The following is a 14,656-nucleotide window of genomic DNA, read 5'->3' as shown; positions in this document are numbered from 1 at the left end:
CTTTCCTTAAACCACTGATGGAGAGACATACTGAAAGTATTGCCGAGTCTATTGTTATCAAATACAGAAAAATTTGCTTCGACCTCAAACAGTTCAAATACTGAGATGTCTACAGAAACATGGAATGAGATAGAAAAGAAGATTAAACACCACAGTCATCTGCAAATTAATTATCTGCAGTCTTGGCAAGATCCCCAAAAGATAAGGTTTGCCAAGGCACAAATTACCATCCAGACAAATATGAGAGCTCTAATTTTACTAACACCTAAACTACTCTTAGTGTATAAACCAATGGGACAACCAGAAAATATTACTGCAAATACTGTGAGACTATTTTTCTTGTGACCCCTGTTCATAGCATGTGTGTAACCTTCCATTTATGCTTCCTTATTTGAGGTTTTTTGTTGTTTTTAACGTGGTTGTAAATAGCATATTCATTAAGCATAACAAAAATCATTTACTGCTTTTTGAATCACTTACTGCTATTTGAAATCAAGGATTTCACACGTTTGGCCAAGATGCTGCAGTTGCTAGGAAGTGGTACGCAAAGCACCAAATTTAATGTTATAATAGTCTTTACTCTGATCCAGTTTTAATTGTGGTAATGAATGATTTGTTTGTGTTTTTTTTTTCTTACTATTAGTACATTTTGACTGGCAGCCTTTGAAGTTCAATTCCCATTCCCATTTTATGCTGCAAGAATAAATATGCCTTCCACTATAAATGTTTACTGAGATGGATTTGTCTTAATTGTTTCATTTTATTAATTTACATGTTTTTCATTTATATGCATACTGGTGTTTAAATTGTAAAATTTGTTTTTGTAAAAGGTAGAGCCACTCTAGCAGACCAAATGCTAAATTCTCTTAAAAATCTTTATTGCAGTGATGAGACTAGTGTTAAAAACGAGGAAAAATATTTGTAGTAATATTAAAAACCTTACTTAGCATAAGGGTCGCATGAATGTCTACAAGGGCCTGTTTCTCTCATGGGTGATAAGCTCAGCTATTTTGTAACTTGTAGAGAGTTAGTGTGCTATATGAGATGGTTGTGAGCCGAAGTGAGTTGGGATGTAGATTTAACCTGGTAAATGGATGCTGTACTTCAGTAAATGGTGTTTATTTCCTTCTGGAAGAGCAAACGTGAATGCTTTATCCTTTCAATGCTTTTTCTGTTAGCAAATACATACTCAACTTGTTTAGGGTGCGTATTGTTTTATTATGTAGGACTATTGTTACATCTGGGAAGGAGGAGATTTGTAGTAGTATGTAAAGACTAGAATATGGATGTATGATTATTCCCATATAATAGGTAGGGAAATGAGGCTCAGATATGCAGCAAAGCTAGGCATGCTGAACTCCTGCATTGCAAGTCCTACAAACAGACTTGGCAAAGGGAAGGATGAGATGAAATGGAAGAAAGCTGAAAATTGAAATCAGCTTCTTTAGAAAAGAAAAGGGATTACAGAATAGGCAGGCTTCTCTTCCCAAAAAGAGTGAGGTAGTATGACTGGTATACCAGTATAGTGGTATACTGGTTTTGGGTGCCACAGTGTAAGAAGGAAATAAAGCTATTAGAGAGCATCCAAAGGAGGGCTACAAAGATGGTGGAGGGTCTTAGAGGGCAAGACGTATGAGGAGCAGCTGAGGTCCCTTAGGTCCCTTGGTTTGTTCAGCTCAGAGCAGAGCAGAATATGCCCAGAGAAATTTCAACATGAACATTTTTTCCTGAGGTCAGCATAGTGATCTTATAAAAAACAAACAAACAAAAAAGGTTTTGCTTAGAAAAAGAACAATAAATTAAATTTATGAAAAGCATCATTCTTCGCTTCCCCTTCCCGTTCCCTTTCCCCCTCCCCCTCCCCTCCCATCCCATCCCCCTACCCCACCATGTAAGAGAGAAACTCCTCTAAGTGATGTTGTGGCTCTGCCTGTTCTGGCCTCTTCTTGTGCAGTTCAGAGAGTTTCCTGATGCACAGCCGGGGAGGTAAGGCTTTGAGCCATGGGGGTAATGAGGCTTTTAATGTTGTGTGAACACCCAGAAAATTAATGGGGGCAAAAACCGCTACAGTGTTATGGGCACAGAGAGCAGACCCAGGTGGAGTCAGTTTTTACCACAGCCAAAGAAAAGATGACAGGAAGACTAATGAGTGGAACTGTAGCAGCTGCTGACTGCATTAGCATTGGTAAATCCAGTTCAGTGGGATGCCTTTACAATGTAGTTCTAGGGTGGTAACTTTAAATGTCACTCCACCCCCCACCCAGTATTTTTTTTCTCTTTTGTGTATTATTTATTCCAGAATACAGAACTGAGTACTTAACGTAGAAAGTTTTCTCCAAGATGTTTGTAATTTGATTTAAATGAAAATTAACATAAAAAGAAACCAAAATAACAACAAAATCTTACCCTTGATCATCAGTCAATCACATTTCAGTTTTGTAATATCACAAGCTGCTAGTTTTACAGTTTTTTAATATAGAAACTGAAGAAAAATGATAAAAAGAGATTTTTCCATAATAGAAAATGTTCAAAAAAAAAATCTTCCATGTCTTGCTTACAGATCATGAACAGAACGAGCCTACTTTCTGTTTCTTTTCTTTTTTTTTTTTTTTTTTTTTTTTCCTTAAGGGTCTGCTTTGCTAGAATTTATAGGTGGGTAACTATTGACTAGCATTTATATGTGGATAGCTATGGATATTACCTAAAATGTCTACTTCTTGCGTGGCAGCCATCTTACTGTTCTGTGGTTACTGGTAAATGTTAAAGAACAAACACCTCTTACTCTCTCACAGCTTCTCAGCTACACTGTGTAGAGAGTCATTCAACTTCACTGTGAGTCCTTTTGCCCACAGTTCTAGTATAAATTGTCCAGTTCATTTTTAATTCCCCTTGGTGGTCTGAGCTGCAGGCTTTGGTGCTGCAGAAGCTAACTATTTCAACAACAAAAAGTAGCTATACTTCTGTATACCTACAGTAGTAGGTATACTTCTGTGTTGCGCTATCATGGGATGTGCTGACAGAACACCTGAAATGTGGGGGAGCAAGAGGTGTGATGATAAGCAGAGAACATCTAGCTGTATGTTCGGTTTGTTCTGGCCATTCCCTGTGCATAAGGGTATTTTGAAATATGTATAGTGTGCAAAATTACTCTGCAACATGTTTGATTTTCTCTGTTCAAGGTGGAAGATATCAACAGCAATATAGGTGGGCTCAATGACTGCAGGAGGAATCCTGCTTGGTTGCACTGAAAGAAAAGCTTGTCAATAAGAGCCCAAGTAGTACTTAAATTAAGATGTCCTCGTGCTCTGCTTGCATGCTTAAGCATAAATGACCTTAGTCTGAATTGTGTGTTTGGGCTATATATAATGGTCTGTATTCGCGTGGAACCACAGATAAACTCATATGTGCCAGTTACCAGTGTAGCTTTTAGAGCAGACCTCAGGCCATTGTCCTAGGCCGCTCTTAACTTCACTGCACCAATGGATTGTGAGATGTAGTTAATACTTACACAGAAGAGTCAAGGGTTGGGGAGTGGTGGTGGATTGGTTTGGTTGTTGTGCTGACTTTTTTGTGTTGTTGTTTTTTGTTGTTTTGTTGTTGTTGTTGTTCCCATCAGGATGTACCAACTAAATTGGTTGCCAAAGCTGTTCCTTTGCCTATGACGGTCCGTGGGCACTGGTTCTTGAGCCCAAGAACAGAATACACAGTAGCAGTGCAGACAGCATCAAAGCAAGTTGACGGCGATTACGTTGTTTCTGAGTGGAGTGAAATCATTGAGTTTTGCACAGCAGGTAATGTTGCTGAGAAAAGAACACACCATAGGATGTATGCAATTAAGGCTAGCTTTGCTGCATGAATGGATTAGCCATCTACCAGCGTGCAGTAGCTTGGTAAGCTTAATAGTTACATTTGGAAACTGCAATACTAGCTTTAGGCTTTGTATGCACTCTGGTTTGATGCATTAATGAGAGGAGGGAAGCAGCTGCAGTGCCCCTTTGTGTTTCACAATAGCTTAGCTGCCCAGAACTGCTGTGTCTTGTACCATTGCTTCTTCCGAACCAGGAAAGGAGATTGGTGAACTGCAGTGGAGCAGGGCCACTTGTGTGCCTCTTGTTGCTTGCAAGCCCCAGTGGAGAAAAGACACTGGCAGCTCCCTAACAGACAGCTTGCTTAAGCCATTCTGCTGTTCTCCCTTCTTTGCATGCTGCAAAGCCTGAGTACCACCAATACCCTGTCTCAAGGACTAGTACATGTACCTTTAGCCTGTCATTGATTTATAAACGTAGTCTGTTGGATGAACATCACCCAACGTCAACATGGCTGCCTGCGTGAAAGTTGAGAGCTGTAGCAAGCTCTCTATGAAGCCCATGTTGGTTGAGATGACTTAAGTCAGAGGGCAATTCTGAGCTCCTCTGCACTTCCCAAATACAAGGAAACCACCTCTAACACAAGGAATCCCAAGGTGAGAGTTACCAGAGGCTTGCAAAGTATTCATGGGGAAAGGAGTGGGGAGGATCAAATATGCACGTTCCTGCCAATTGTCTCTAGCTGCTGCTGGAAACTGATGCCGAGCTTGATAGCTGCTGTGTGATGTGAGGTATGTTATTTAGACTCTGTTCCCAATTATGTCTGTAGTTTTTGAAGACCAGTGTGTTTTTTCTCCCCTCTTATACTAGCAGATTTGTCTTTTTTTCCTCAGATTATTCAAAAGTTCACCTAACACAGCTTTTGGAAAAAGCTGAAGTGATTGCAGGCCGTATGCTTAAACTGTCTGTTTTTTATCGGAATCAGCACAAAGAATACTTTGATTATATCAGGTAAGAAAGTAAGCATATGCAAAATTGTTTGGCAAATTACGGTAGTAATGAAAATAAGTAAATGGAGGCAACCGTGGTAAAGCTGGAGCAGAATGTCTGTGCACTATTGCCAGTTCAGAAGAAGGGAAAAATAAAAGGTAACTAATTTCTTCCACCTTGTCTTGTTCAGCACTTTGATTAGGAAATAAAAGGTTGTGTTTTAGAGCAGGAATTTAAGTACTCACAGGGTCTCCAGCCTCATTAAAGTGCCTATGATATTATAAGTGTTTAGTAGCCAAATACTGCCATTGTATTAAGAAATTCACGGTGAGATGGCTAATAGTATGAATGCACAATTGTATGTATCAGTAAGTGTTTGCCTGTACATAAGAGTTCTATCTATCTCATGTATTTGCTCTGCATATACAATCACCCCATTTCTGTGCCCAAATGGCATAACTGGGGCTCTGTAACGCAAACCTTAATTTACAGATCATGTTTGTGTGGGGAGGAGGGATGTTTAGACAATTTGAGAACACTGTGCTTCAGTTGGAATGAATAAATGGGATAGCTGGAGGTAGGTTCCTTATTCCTGCATGGAGAGCCAGTGTGACCTTGCACACACAAGCAGAAGCACCATTACAATAGAAAAGACGACATTTCAATGGAAGGAGTCACAGCTCACGTACATGACTGAGCAAGAACAGCCACCATGCAGCAGTAACCTTCTGCTGTTAGAAGAACATGGTTGAGAGGTAAGTGGCGTGACAACGTCTGTTTCAGCACTGGTGCTGGGGCTGCTCCTGTGCTACATAATGCCAGTTTTAGGTGCGTTTCGCATTAGTACCTGCATAGAACTATTTTTTTTAAAAAACTGGTGAAGAAACAAAATATTCTGTAGGTCCACCTCCAAAAAGCAGAGTCTACCACCCTTGGAAATGTTCCTCTTTGTAGTCATGAGTACATATGGGATTCTAGGATTGTCTTATATATTCCAGAGCATGGGGTTTCCTCCTTCCTTTGTGCTTTGGGAGAATTACGATGTTGCACATTGATAGAGCTGCATATTCAATGGAGGTAGCAAATTAATTGCATTTTAAGGTCTCTGAGGACCTAGTAAATCTACTGCCATCTTGGACTAGGACTAGATACCAACGAAGGGAAATTCCTGTGCTGTTTCTGATTCTCTTACAGCTTTATTTTCAGCTGTGTAATCATAATGTGCCCGCTCTTGTGTTCACAGAGCTTTAAGAATTGCTACTGAGGTACATTTGTAACTGTGGTTTTGGCCTTTTTCTGCCAAATGTGACGCTTTAATTGATTGCACTGTATCTTTTCCCTCCCTCTTCTTATGGTGTTTCTTGGGTTGATACAAATGAAGACTAAATTTGTTGTCCTTCTCTTAGTGAGTTAAAGAGCCAAAAGGCTGAGTTTTGCCAGGTCAATATAAAGCTAGGATACCTGTAACTGTCTAACAGTGGTCTTTTCTGATCAGAAATGTACTAACGTGGTTGCAAGGGTTAGTCCTGCAAGGCATGCTTCTGAATGGTGTGTTAAAAACCCTAATCACAGGATTCCTTTTAGGAAAAATTCCTTTGTCATACCATTTCTTCCAGTGGCCTCTGTGATATCATAATTAGTAAACAAGTTTGAAAAAGCTCATAGGGTAGCTCTAGTAGTAGCAATAGCCAACGAGCAACTACCCCTAAATGTAGGAATTTGAAATGTGAGTTTGAAAGTAGCACACGTCACTGCTGCTTCCCTCGTCTGGAAGTACAATAGAGCATCTCAGCTCCCTGGGGAAGAGTGACCTATAATTAGCATAATTGGCCACTGGATGTCAGTATCTTGCCACAGAAATAAAGCTGCAAGCCTGTTTTCTCAGGTTGCAGAGAGAGTGGTTATTCAAGCTGATTATTTTTTTTCCTTAGCATTCACTTCAGTCATAATATACCAATTGTATCTCACTCTCCTCCTCCCCTCCCCTGAGAAGCCCAATGTTTTGTATAATAGGGCTTGAGACAATAACTATTTGAATAGCCCAGAAAAACCTCTGAACTTTAACTTAACTATAAATTAAGATATGCTTCTGAGAAGACTAGAAATAATGGGGGGGGGGAGGGGGAACACCCAGAATTGGCAACATTACTGTGTTGTTGATTAGAGCTTTCTTACATTGTTATTTGCATGGCTGAATGTGTTTGCTTTGACTGCTACCTCCAGTTTAACCAGGTAAAACCTTTTCTCAGAGACAGCACCATTTTACCTGGAGTTGTTGCAAATTTAAAAGAGAGAGAATAAAAACTGTTCTCTCTTGCTTAGTTTCTCCTCTCCTCAAAAAAAAAAAAAAAAAGGGAGGGGAGATGTAAGACTCTACAACCCCAACGCCTCCTTAATCTGTCAATGTGTATAAATGCAATCTTTAAGGGTAAAGGTCTTTAAAGGTAAGGTTTTTTTTACAGGACTTAAAAGAGGGAATGTTTCAGTTTCTGGCATTAAATGGTTGCAGGTGCAGAGATAGCCAAGATAATAATACAAGATATAAATATAAATACAAAATATAAATGTAAAAGAATAAAAATGTATAAAACATAATATAAAAAAAAAGAATAGCAGATATCAGACAGTATGTTCCTTCCTATAATGTCTCTGAGAAACATAATTCAGAAATAACTTTGGCAGCTTTCCTACATGAACTATATACTGCCTATACTAAAAATATGCATTAACTAACACTAGGTTCAGCATACTGAGATTCACTTGCACTTTTCAACACGTGATTAAACTGAAATATGTTTATTGTTAGAATTTTAGTGGCAAGCTGAACAGATCAGCTAATGGAAGCTAGTGGTGCTTTGGGGACTTTTTTGGTTTGTGCTATTGTTTGCCTTCTTTCATATAATACTGAGCCAGCTCACAGCTGACAGAGCAGGTAGACTGGAAATGCAATTTTTTTCCCTTGAGCCGGAGTTACGCTACCCCTTTCCGAGTCTGGCTTCACTTGCGTTTCTTGGTCTGAAAATCGTGACACTAACCACAGGTCTCAGTTAATGGTTTTCCTTTGTGTCTCTTCTGTACTGTTACTGAACAGCATGAAGTCCTAACTTACCACTCTCTTAATGTGTTACACAATAAACAACAGCAGTCATTCATTTGTAGAGAGCACCACGGGAATGCTCTGCAGCCTTCTGTTAAGGATAACAGTGGCAGCCATGGCTCTCCAATCAGCGGGAAGTTGGAAGGCATCTTCTTTAGCTGCAACACTGAGTTTAACACTGGGAAACCACCACAGGATTCACCATACGGAAGATACAGGTTTGAGATTGCAGCTGAAAAACTCTTCAACCCAAATACTAACTTGTACTTTGGAGACTTCTACTGCATGTACACAGCCTACCACTACGTTATTCTCGTTATCGCCCCTGTTGGATCACCAGGAGATGAATTCTGTAAGCAGCGCCTTCCTCAACTAAATATAAAAGATAATAAATTTCTGACCTGTGATGAAGAAGATGGTGTAATGGTTTACCATCATGCCCAGGATGTTATTCTGGAAGTAATTTACACTGATCCTGTGGATCTCTCCCTCGGCACAGTTGCAGAAATTACTGGTCACCAACTAATGAGCTTGTCTACTGCAAATGCAAAGAAAGATCCCAGCTGCAAGACCTGCAATATCAGTGTTGGACGTTAAAAATTCCCTCGTTACTTAGGAGCCTTCAAATCTCTGTTGCCCATTTCCATAGTCAGACATTTTTGTCAGAAGCATGCACATGCCACTGTCACCAAAAGCAAACATGGGTCTTCAAAATCTCCAATAGCATTTTTAGTATTTCTTCTCTCCCTCCTTCCCTTCTGTTCACCCAATGCTTTAAATGATTAGAAGTCCTGGATTTATTTTTTTCTGGCAACCATTTATACCTAGATGCTGCAAAAAATGTTTTCTGTTTCTTGCCAAACGTAACAAAATCCTATATAAACTGCTTTAGCAAAACAAAAATAACAGCTTATAATGGTGTTTAAATATGCATTCATTTTAACTACTGAACAAATACTGGGATAACTCCAAACAGCATGAAAAGTTGTAACTGCAGCATGATTTAAATTTCAAATCCTAGAAATGTCAGCACTTACAACGTATTGTTTGACAGTGTTATTTATGTTATTTATATTAGCTAACTGAAAACAGAAACTGTGTCTTGACATAATAAATACAATAGAAAAATATTTTATTTGTACTGTTGTATAAAATATTATACAATCATATAGAATATATAGATCACATTTTAATATCAATTGTATACATGTCATGAAATCATTTTCCCTTATCAAAGATGTAGTTTGTAAACTTCAAATAGCTCTGTATCTGTTCCTGTTGCTCTAGATGACTTTAATTAAAACAGATTTACGAAGGAGACCATTTTGATTCATAAAAGTTACAAATTATTAAATCAGTACACTGAAACAACAAACCTCTAAGAAATAAAAAAATCATTTTTAGTCGTCATACTTTTTCCTCCAAGCTACTTGAAAACAGGTACGTACATCTTCAAAATCATGCTGAGCCATTACATACAATATAAGTACAAACGTGGTTAGTACATAATAGGCTTTATAAAATGAAATTTTTCTTACCAAGATAGATAGAAAACAGGTTGCTTATAATATGTGGTCAATACAAAATGACAGTTAAAGCAGAACACTAAACATGATTCAACTTTCTGAAGTCCCTTTTTCTGTTTTCATTCTTCCTTCCTTTATGTCTGGGATGGGTATTTCCCCGAAGCCCTGGTTTTCATTTGCAGTACAAAAATGTTGATAAGCCTTCTGTTAACAGTTCACTTTCAACACAAATGGTTTATCACAAATAGTGAAAAAAAAATCCTTAATATTACAAAGTGTGGTGCTCTGAAAGTTAAGAAAGATGCATAATTCCAATGGAAAAATATCTTTTTTATAATCTTATAGTAAATGAGAAGTCTAGCGTTCCTCATCAGATAACTGTGACACTCAATTATATACCATGTACTTTATCCAAAATATCTTAGCATAATGCAATAATCTAGTCTTGTCTTTTTTTAATATATATATATATGTGGTAATTTATAACACAGGAAATAGTTTGACATTTTACAAAGTGCATGCTTCTAAACAAGCTTTGGTAATTAGAAAAGCAAATTAGCATCAGGCAAAACAAAGTGCAAAAGTTCAATACAGAAATGAAAATTAGCATGTAGTTGACCTATTTACTGAATTTTATGTACCACAAGCCAGGTCCTGTAAACCATAGTGAAAAGGACAGCATCCAGTACCTTTGTGTTACTCTTACCAGTAGACTACCTGTTTATTTTGCCAAATGCTTGCTCTTATTTCTAAAAAAAAAAATGTATATATATATATATATACTATCTCCATTTGGCAGTCATATTCCTGCCTTCCTTTTTTTTTTTTTTTTTTTTTTTTTTGCATAGGCAACATCACTTTGCTCTACTCCCAGAATTATAGACCAAATCCTGTCACTGGTTTTGTGTACGCACCTTTCTTTGAAGCTACTGGAATTGAATGGCAACTCTGTCTTGAAAGCCAGTGTATGTTCATGAGTGAGTTTGTTTGGTTTAAGCTCATGGTTCCTTTAATCTAGCGAATCAGCACATTGAGAACCAACAGCAATAGTTAATTACAGTGCGTTTAAATCCTGCTAAGAAATGTGTGGTACGTTACCAAATACTAAGATATACTAGAAACCTGGCGAACATTTCCTCACACTTTTTAAACCTAAGAACAGGTCAAACTGAGTCTGAACAATACTTCAATGGCCTTTTAATTTCTAACATTTTCACAGTGCACTTCAAGGCTTTTTCAAAAGGAAAAAATATATATATACTATAGTTCACTCACCCGCACTTAATAATTTTCTCGTATATTGCAGTCCTCGCTCATCCCAGCTTGTATAATTGGTAAAGTGCATCAAAAAATCTCAGTGTGTCAAATAATTGTGCAGCAGACCAAGACCTGTAAGACAACTGCCTCATTTTTTTTTTGTTATTGTTCTTGTTTGTTTTGCTAGAGACTACCACCACTTCATTGCATTAATTTCAAATTGTTTTGGAAACATCATGCTTACTGATGAGAACCTCTAAGAGCCTGATTTTGGCTTTTGTGTGCTTGTATTCAGAGTATTCCTCTGCCATTGGTACACGATCTTCTTTTAGAGGACTCCTATTAAAAGCAAATAAAAGTATAATCACTTCTATGACTAAACAGAGAAACAGTCCTTAAAGTGAATTCTGCAACAACTAATGAGGTTGGGGTCAGATATATATTTTTTTCCTAGAAGTAGGTGAGTAAAGTTAATTTGACAGGGCCAAAAAACAAAAACAACCTCTCATAGACAGAAATGAAATGGATTTTAAATATTAACATTTCCTATATCAGGTAATTTTCTTTCTAGTCAGCTATGCAAGTGTAATTACTTCATTCTAAGGGGAAGTTAGTTATTAGGCATTGCTTTGAAAACTGTTACCAGACTACTACCTTTTCAGCAAAAGTTTGTTAAATAATGGGAGGAAGCCGACCAAAAAGTGAAAAGTAATATTTATGGGTGAAAGAAACAGTAGTTAGTTTTTTATGTGTAGCCTTTTAGAGATGGCCAAACTTCCCAGTGAAGTCCCTAGAGATTGACATCTTCAGGAAGCCTGTTTAGCAGACTCTCTACACCTCAGGAAGATCCTGTGCTGACATGCTGCATGGTTTATGTCTAATACAGGCATATTCTGGGAAGATCCCCAGAGCCAGATGGCCATCAGGGATGTCCACATCCTCAACTTAACAGGGAGCTGGCCATCTCCACAGAGACGACCTGTCACCTCCGTTACCTTCCAGTCCCAGACTGCATTTTCTTTGGCCTGCTCACCTAAGAGTACCTGCTCTAGTAGAAACAAACATGTCTGCATAGGTGCCCAGAGGGGAAAAGGCGAAGCAGTTTGTCAAGTTGGTTTATTTACCTTCCTGTCTGCTTGTAGAATTGTTCTTCAAACTCTCTCAGAGCCTTGCGAAGCCTTTTTTTATCTGCTCTTGTTTCTCGGAGATGTTCAAGTAGAACAGGCCTGTAAAACAGAGGCAAGACCATGAAAACCCCATGCACCGGGGATCCCTGTAAAAGCCATGGTTTTGGGCAATAGTCAGGCTTCCGCTGTTGGCCACGGCAGGTGCTCATCTCAGTGCCCCCAAACAATCTAACATATCCCTCCAAGTACGGATATCACTGCTTGTACAATCAATCACGTGATTAAACAGTTGTGTTCCTTCCCATTTACTACTGTCAGTCTCACCCTTCTAATAAAGTCAAGGCAGAGACTCTGTGGACAACATGGCAAGAAAAGCTTTTCAGGACTGAGGCTTGTTAGTGGGCTCAGTCCTATGTGGAGTTAAGGGACTTGACAGGGCTCAGTGGCTTACAGCAAACTCCTTACATTCTCTTGCTCTTAATAAATAAAGTCAATAGCAAAGCCCTACTCTGAAAAGCAACTGTTACCAGCTATTACTGTGATTCAGTAATACTGCCAGTGGTACCCAGAATATTTTTTTTTCTCTTTTAGGATATGTTTTAGTTGGTATTATTTGGAGAATAAGTTTTTTTTTTTTAAGCAGAGAAATAATTCTGTTTGTTTTGCTATATCCCCTACTATATTTTTCCCTAAGAACACAACACACAGAAATATCTTCACAGAATTTGTGAGCACACTGCTGCATACATAGTTGTGTTACACAGAAAAACAAAACTTTAATTTACTCTCATTTTTGGTAGAACCTAGTCAATTTATAATGTATGCATCTAAGTGATACCAACCAAAACCTGAGAAAAAGATAATAGCCCATATGTTATGAGAACATACCTGGTCATGGAAAGCATATTCAGAGCTGAGTAATAACAGCCTATGTGCATCTTGAGACCTGTTGCCTCACGCAACCTGGAATTTTTAAATACAAATCTGGAGGAGGTTTATGTTTTGTTTTTTAATGGAGAGCAGGAGAGTGTTGTTAATTTTTCTGGGTATCCAGACACCAATAAATACCCTCACTGCAAGGAATAATAAGATTTTACACACATGGAGTGGTCTCTCATGGATATATAATGTGTATTTCTCCTATCTAACAAGTATAGCTCATGCTTCATTTGCAAATTCTTTAAAAAATATTTTAAAACATCCATGACAAAAAGACAGAGCTCACATTGTTGCCTCATGTAAGTTGGACATAGACAGGGCTGTTTGTCTGAAAACTTTCTTTTCATCCAGAGGTGAAACATATGCAGGCTCGCTCTCCTCCTGAGAGTAACACAGATGCTCATCAACAGGGAGGCAAGATATTGGACCAGATGATAGCTCATGGCTGCTTTGAGAACGGTCTTCATCGGAGTCTTCTTCTTCCTGCTTGTAAAATATAAGCAGTATCAAATTAGTCATTTACATTACAATATAACAACTAATAGGATGACAACACAAAGAATTAGATGTTAATTTCCTGGATATATTCACTGAAAGATCACAGATATTGAAAGCTCTACCCAATTCTACCTGAGAGTTCATGAGAACTCTCATAGGGCTTGCTGAGCTACTGGGTATTGTTCACTATGGCTAAACAGGACAGAAGCTGACCTTGTTTCTGAGTACCTCCCAGCCATCGATTTTCTTTTTACTCAAAAGCCTTTACAAGTAGAAATGATATAAAGAGCACTCTGTGTTTACGCAAACACTGCAGTCCTGCTAGAACTTGTACGGCTCTTAAATACCATCTAATGCTTTTATTAAGCCCAGAAATTATGGCTATAACATGCATTGGAAGTAGACATTTTACATTTGGTTTTATAGCTACAAATGTTAACTACTAAAACAGATTGATGTTGCTGCCTTCCCCACATTCCTTCAGCCTCGTAAGAAAAGTTGGGCTTTTGAAATGAGGGTTTAAATGTGAAATTGTGGAGCGAAGCTCCTAAAAACTAAGTAACACCTTCAGTTACCTTCAGTTGAATTTTGAAATGAAGTGTCCATGTGCACTTGTTTAAGGATTTAGACCAGGATTTTCAAAGAAATCTAAAGCTCCACTGACCTCTAGCAGGACAATAGTTCGTAATTTTTAAAATCAACCCAACCAAATTTGAAACTCCACCACCTCTACTCACAGTGAGACCATTACTGTTAAATTACATTGATATATTATTAATCAAAGTACTACAAGTGATATTTATGTGCTACATCTTTAATAAAAGCTTTTTTTTTTTTAACAAAATTTAGCAGCTAGTTACAGTGACAGTATACTGCTTTATGATAGGTTTCATTTTATATTGCATACATCAGCTGCAGCAGAAAACTGACAGCCTTTGATCTCTTGCCCAGTGATTTGAAACAATTGCCTCCAGAACTGCTGCCTTACATTACAACCTACGGTATGGTTGGAAGATGAATTTTACAGAGCATTTGATCTAGCTGAAATATAAACACTGTTTTAACTAATAAGCAGATTCTTTAAATAGCACTAGTTATATTGCTGCTAAATTGGCATACAGGTACAAATCAAACACTGCATTCAGCACATTTTCTTCACAATGGCTATGAATTCTTTCCAACTTACAATTGTTGTGATCAAAGATGGAGTTGCAAGAAGCTTCTTGATAATTCTATATCTGTCGTAAAGAGGCTTCATAAGACTCTTTTCTTGTTTAGTTACCTAAAGAGAAATCGTAATAAAATATACTTCTCCAAAATGAAAAATAAATAAATACATTCCTGTAAAGCTGAGAAAAGTATTAGAAATACTAATGTGTATTTTGCTTCCATAGGGATTCCATGTGAACTGTAGTA

General features: G+C 37.9%; 2 protein-coding genes across 10 annotated transcripts in view; one reads left to right on the top strand and one right to left on the bottom strand.

Annotated features, from left to right (window-relative positions):
- The window catches only part of PHYHIPL (phytanoyl-CoA 2-hydroxylase interacting protein like), a 122,251-nt gene extending 112,948 nt beyond the window's left edge, over positions 1-9,303 (top strand). For all 9 annotated transcript variants that reach the window (XM_050711933.1, XM_050711934.1, XM_035571414.2 and 6 more), the window contains 3 exons: positions 3,617-3,791; positions 4,700-4,817; positions 7,956-9,303. In XM_050711933.1, coding sequence (XP_050567890.1) covers positions 3,617-3,791; positions 4,700-4,817; positions 7,956-8,490 — 828 coding nt within the window. In that variant the 3' untranslated portion in view covers positions 8,491-9,303. The remainder of the gene's footprint in view (positions 1-3,616; positions 3,792-4,699; positions 4,818-7,955) is intronic.
- Positions 9,304-10,276: 973 nt separating this feature from the next.
- The window catches only part of FAM13C (family with sequence similarity 13 member C), a 51,865-nt gene continuing 47,485 nt past the window's right edge, over positions 10,277-14,656 (bottom strand). The window contains exons 13-16 of the mRNA XM_035543701.2: positions 14,427-14,522; positions 13,029-13,225; positions 11,801-11,902; positions 10,277-11,015 (exon numbers count right to left, since the gene is read on the bottom strand). Coding sequence (XP_035399594.1) covers positions 10,892-11,015; positions 11,801-11,902; positions 13,029-13,225; positions 14,427-14,522 — 519 coding nt within the window. The 3' untranslated portion in view covers positions 10,277-10,891. The remainder of the gene's footprint in view (positions 11,016-11,800; positions 11,903-13,028; positions 13,226-14,426; positions 14,523-14,656) is intronic.

This window comes from Cygnus atratus, chromosome 7 (genome assembly GCF_013377495.2).
Source record: "Cygnus atratus isolate AKBS03 ecotype Queensland, Australia chromosome 7, CAtr_DNAZoo_HiC_assembly, whole genome shotgun sequence".
Classification (NCBI taxonomy): Eukaryota; Metazoa; Chordata; class Aves; order Anseriformes; family Anatidae; genus Cygnus; species Cygnus atratus.
Note: the sequence above shows the minus strand (reverse complement) of the source record. Positions and strands in the feature narration are given on the sequence as shown.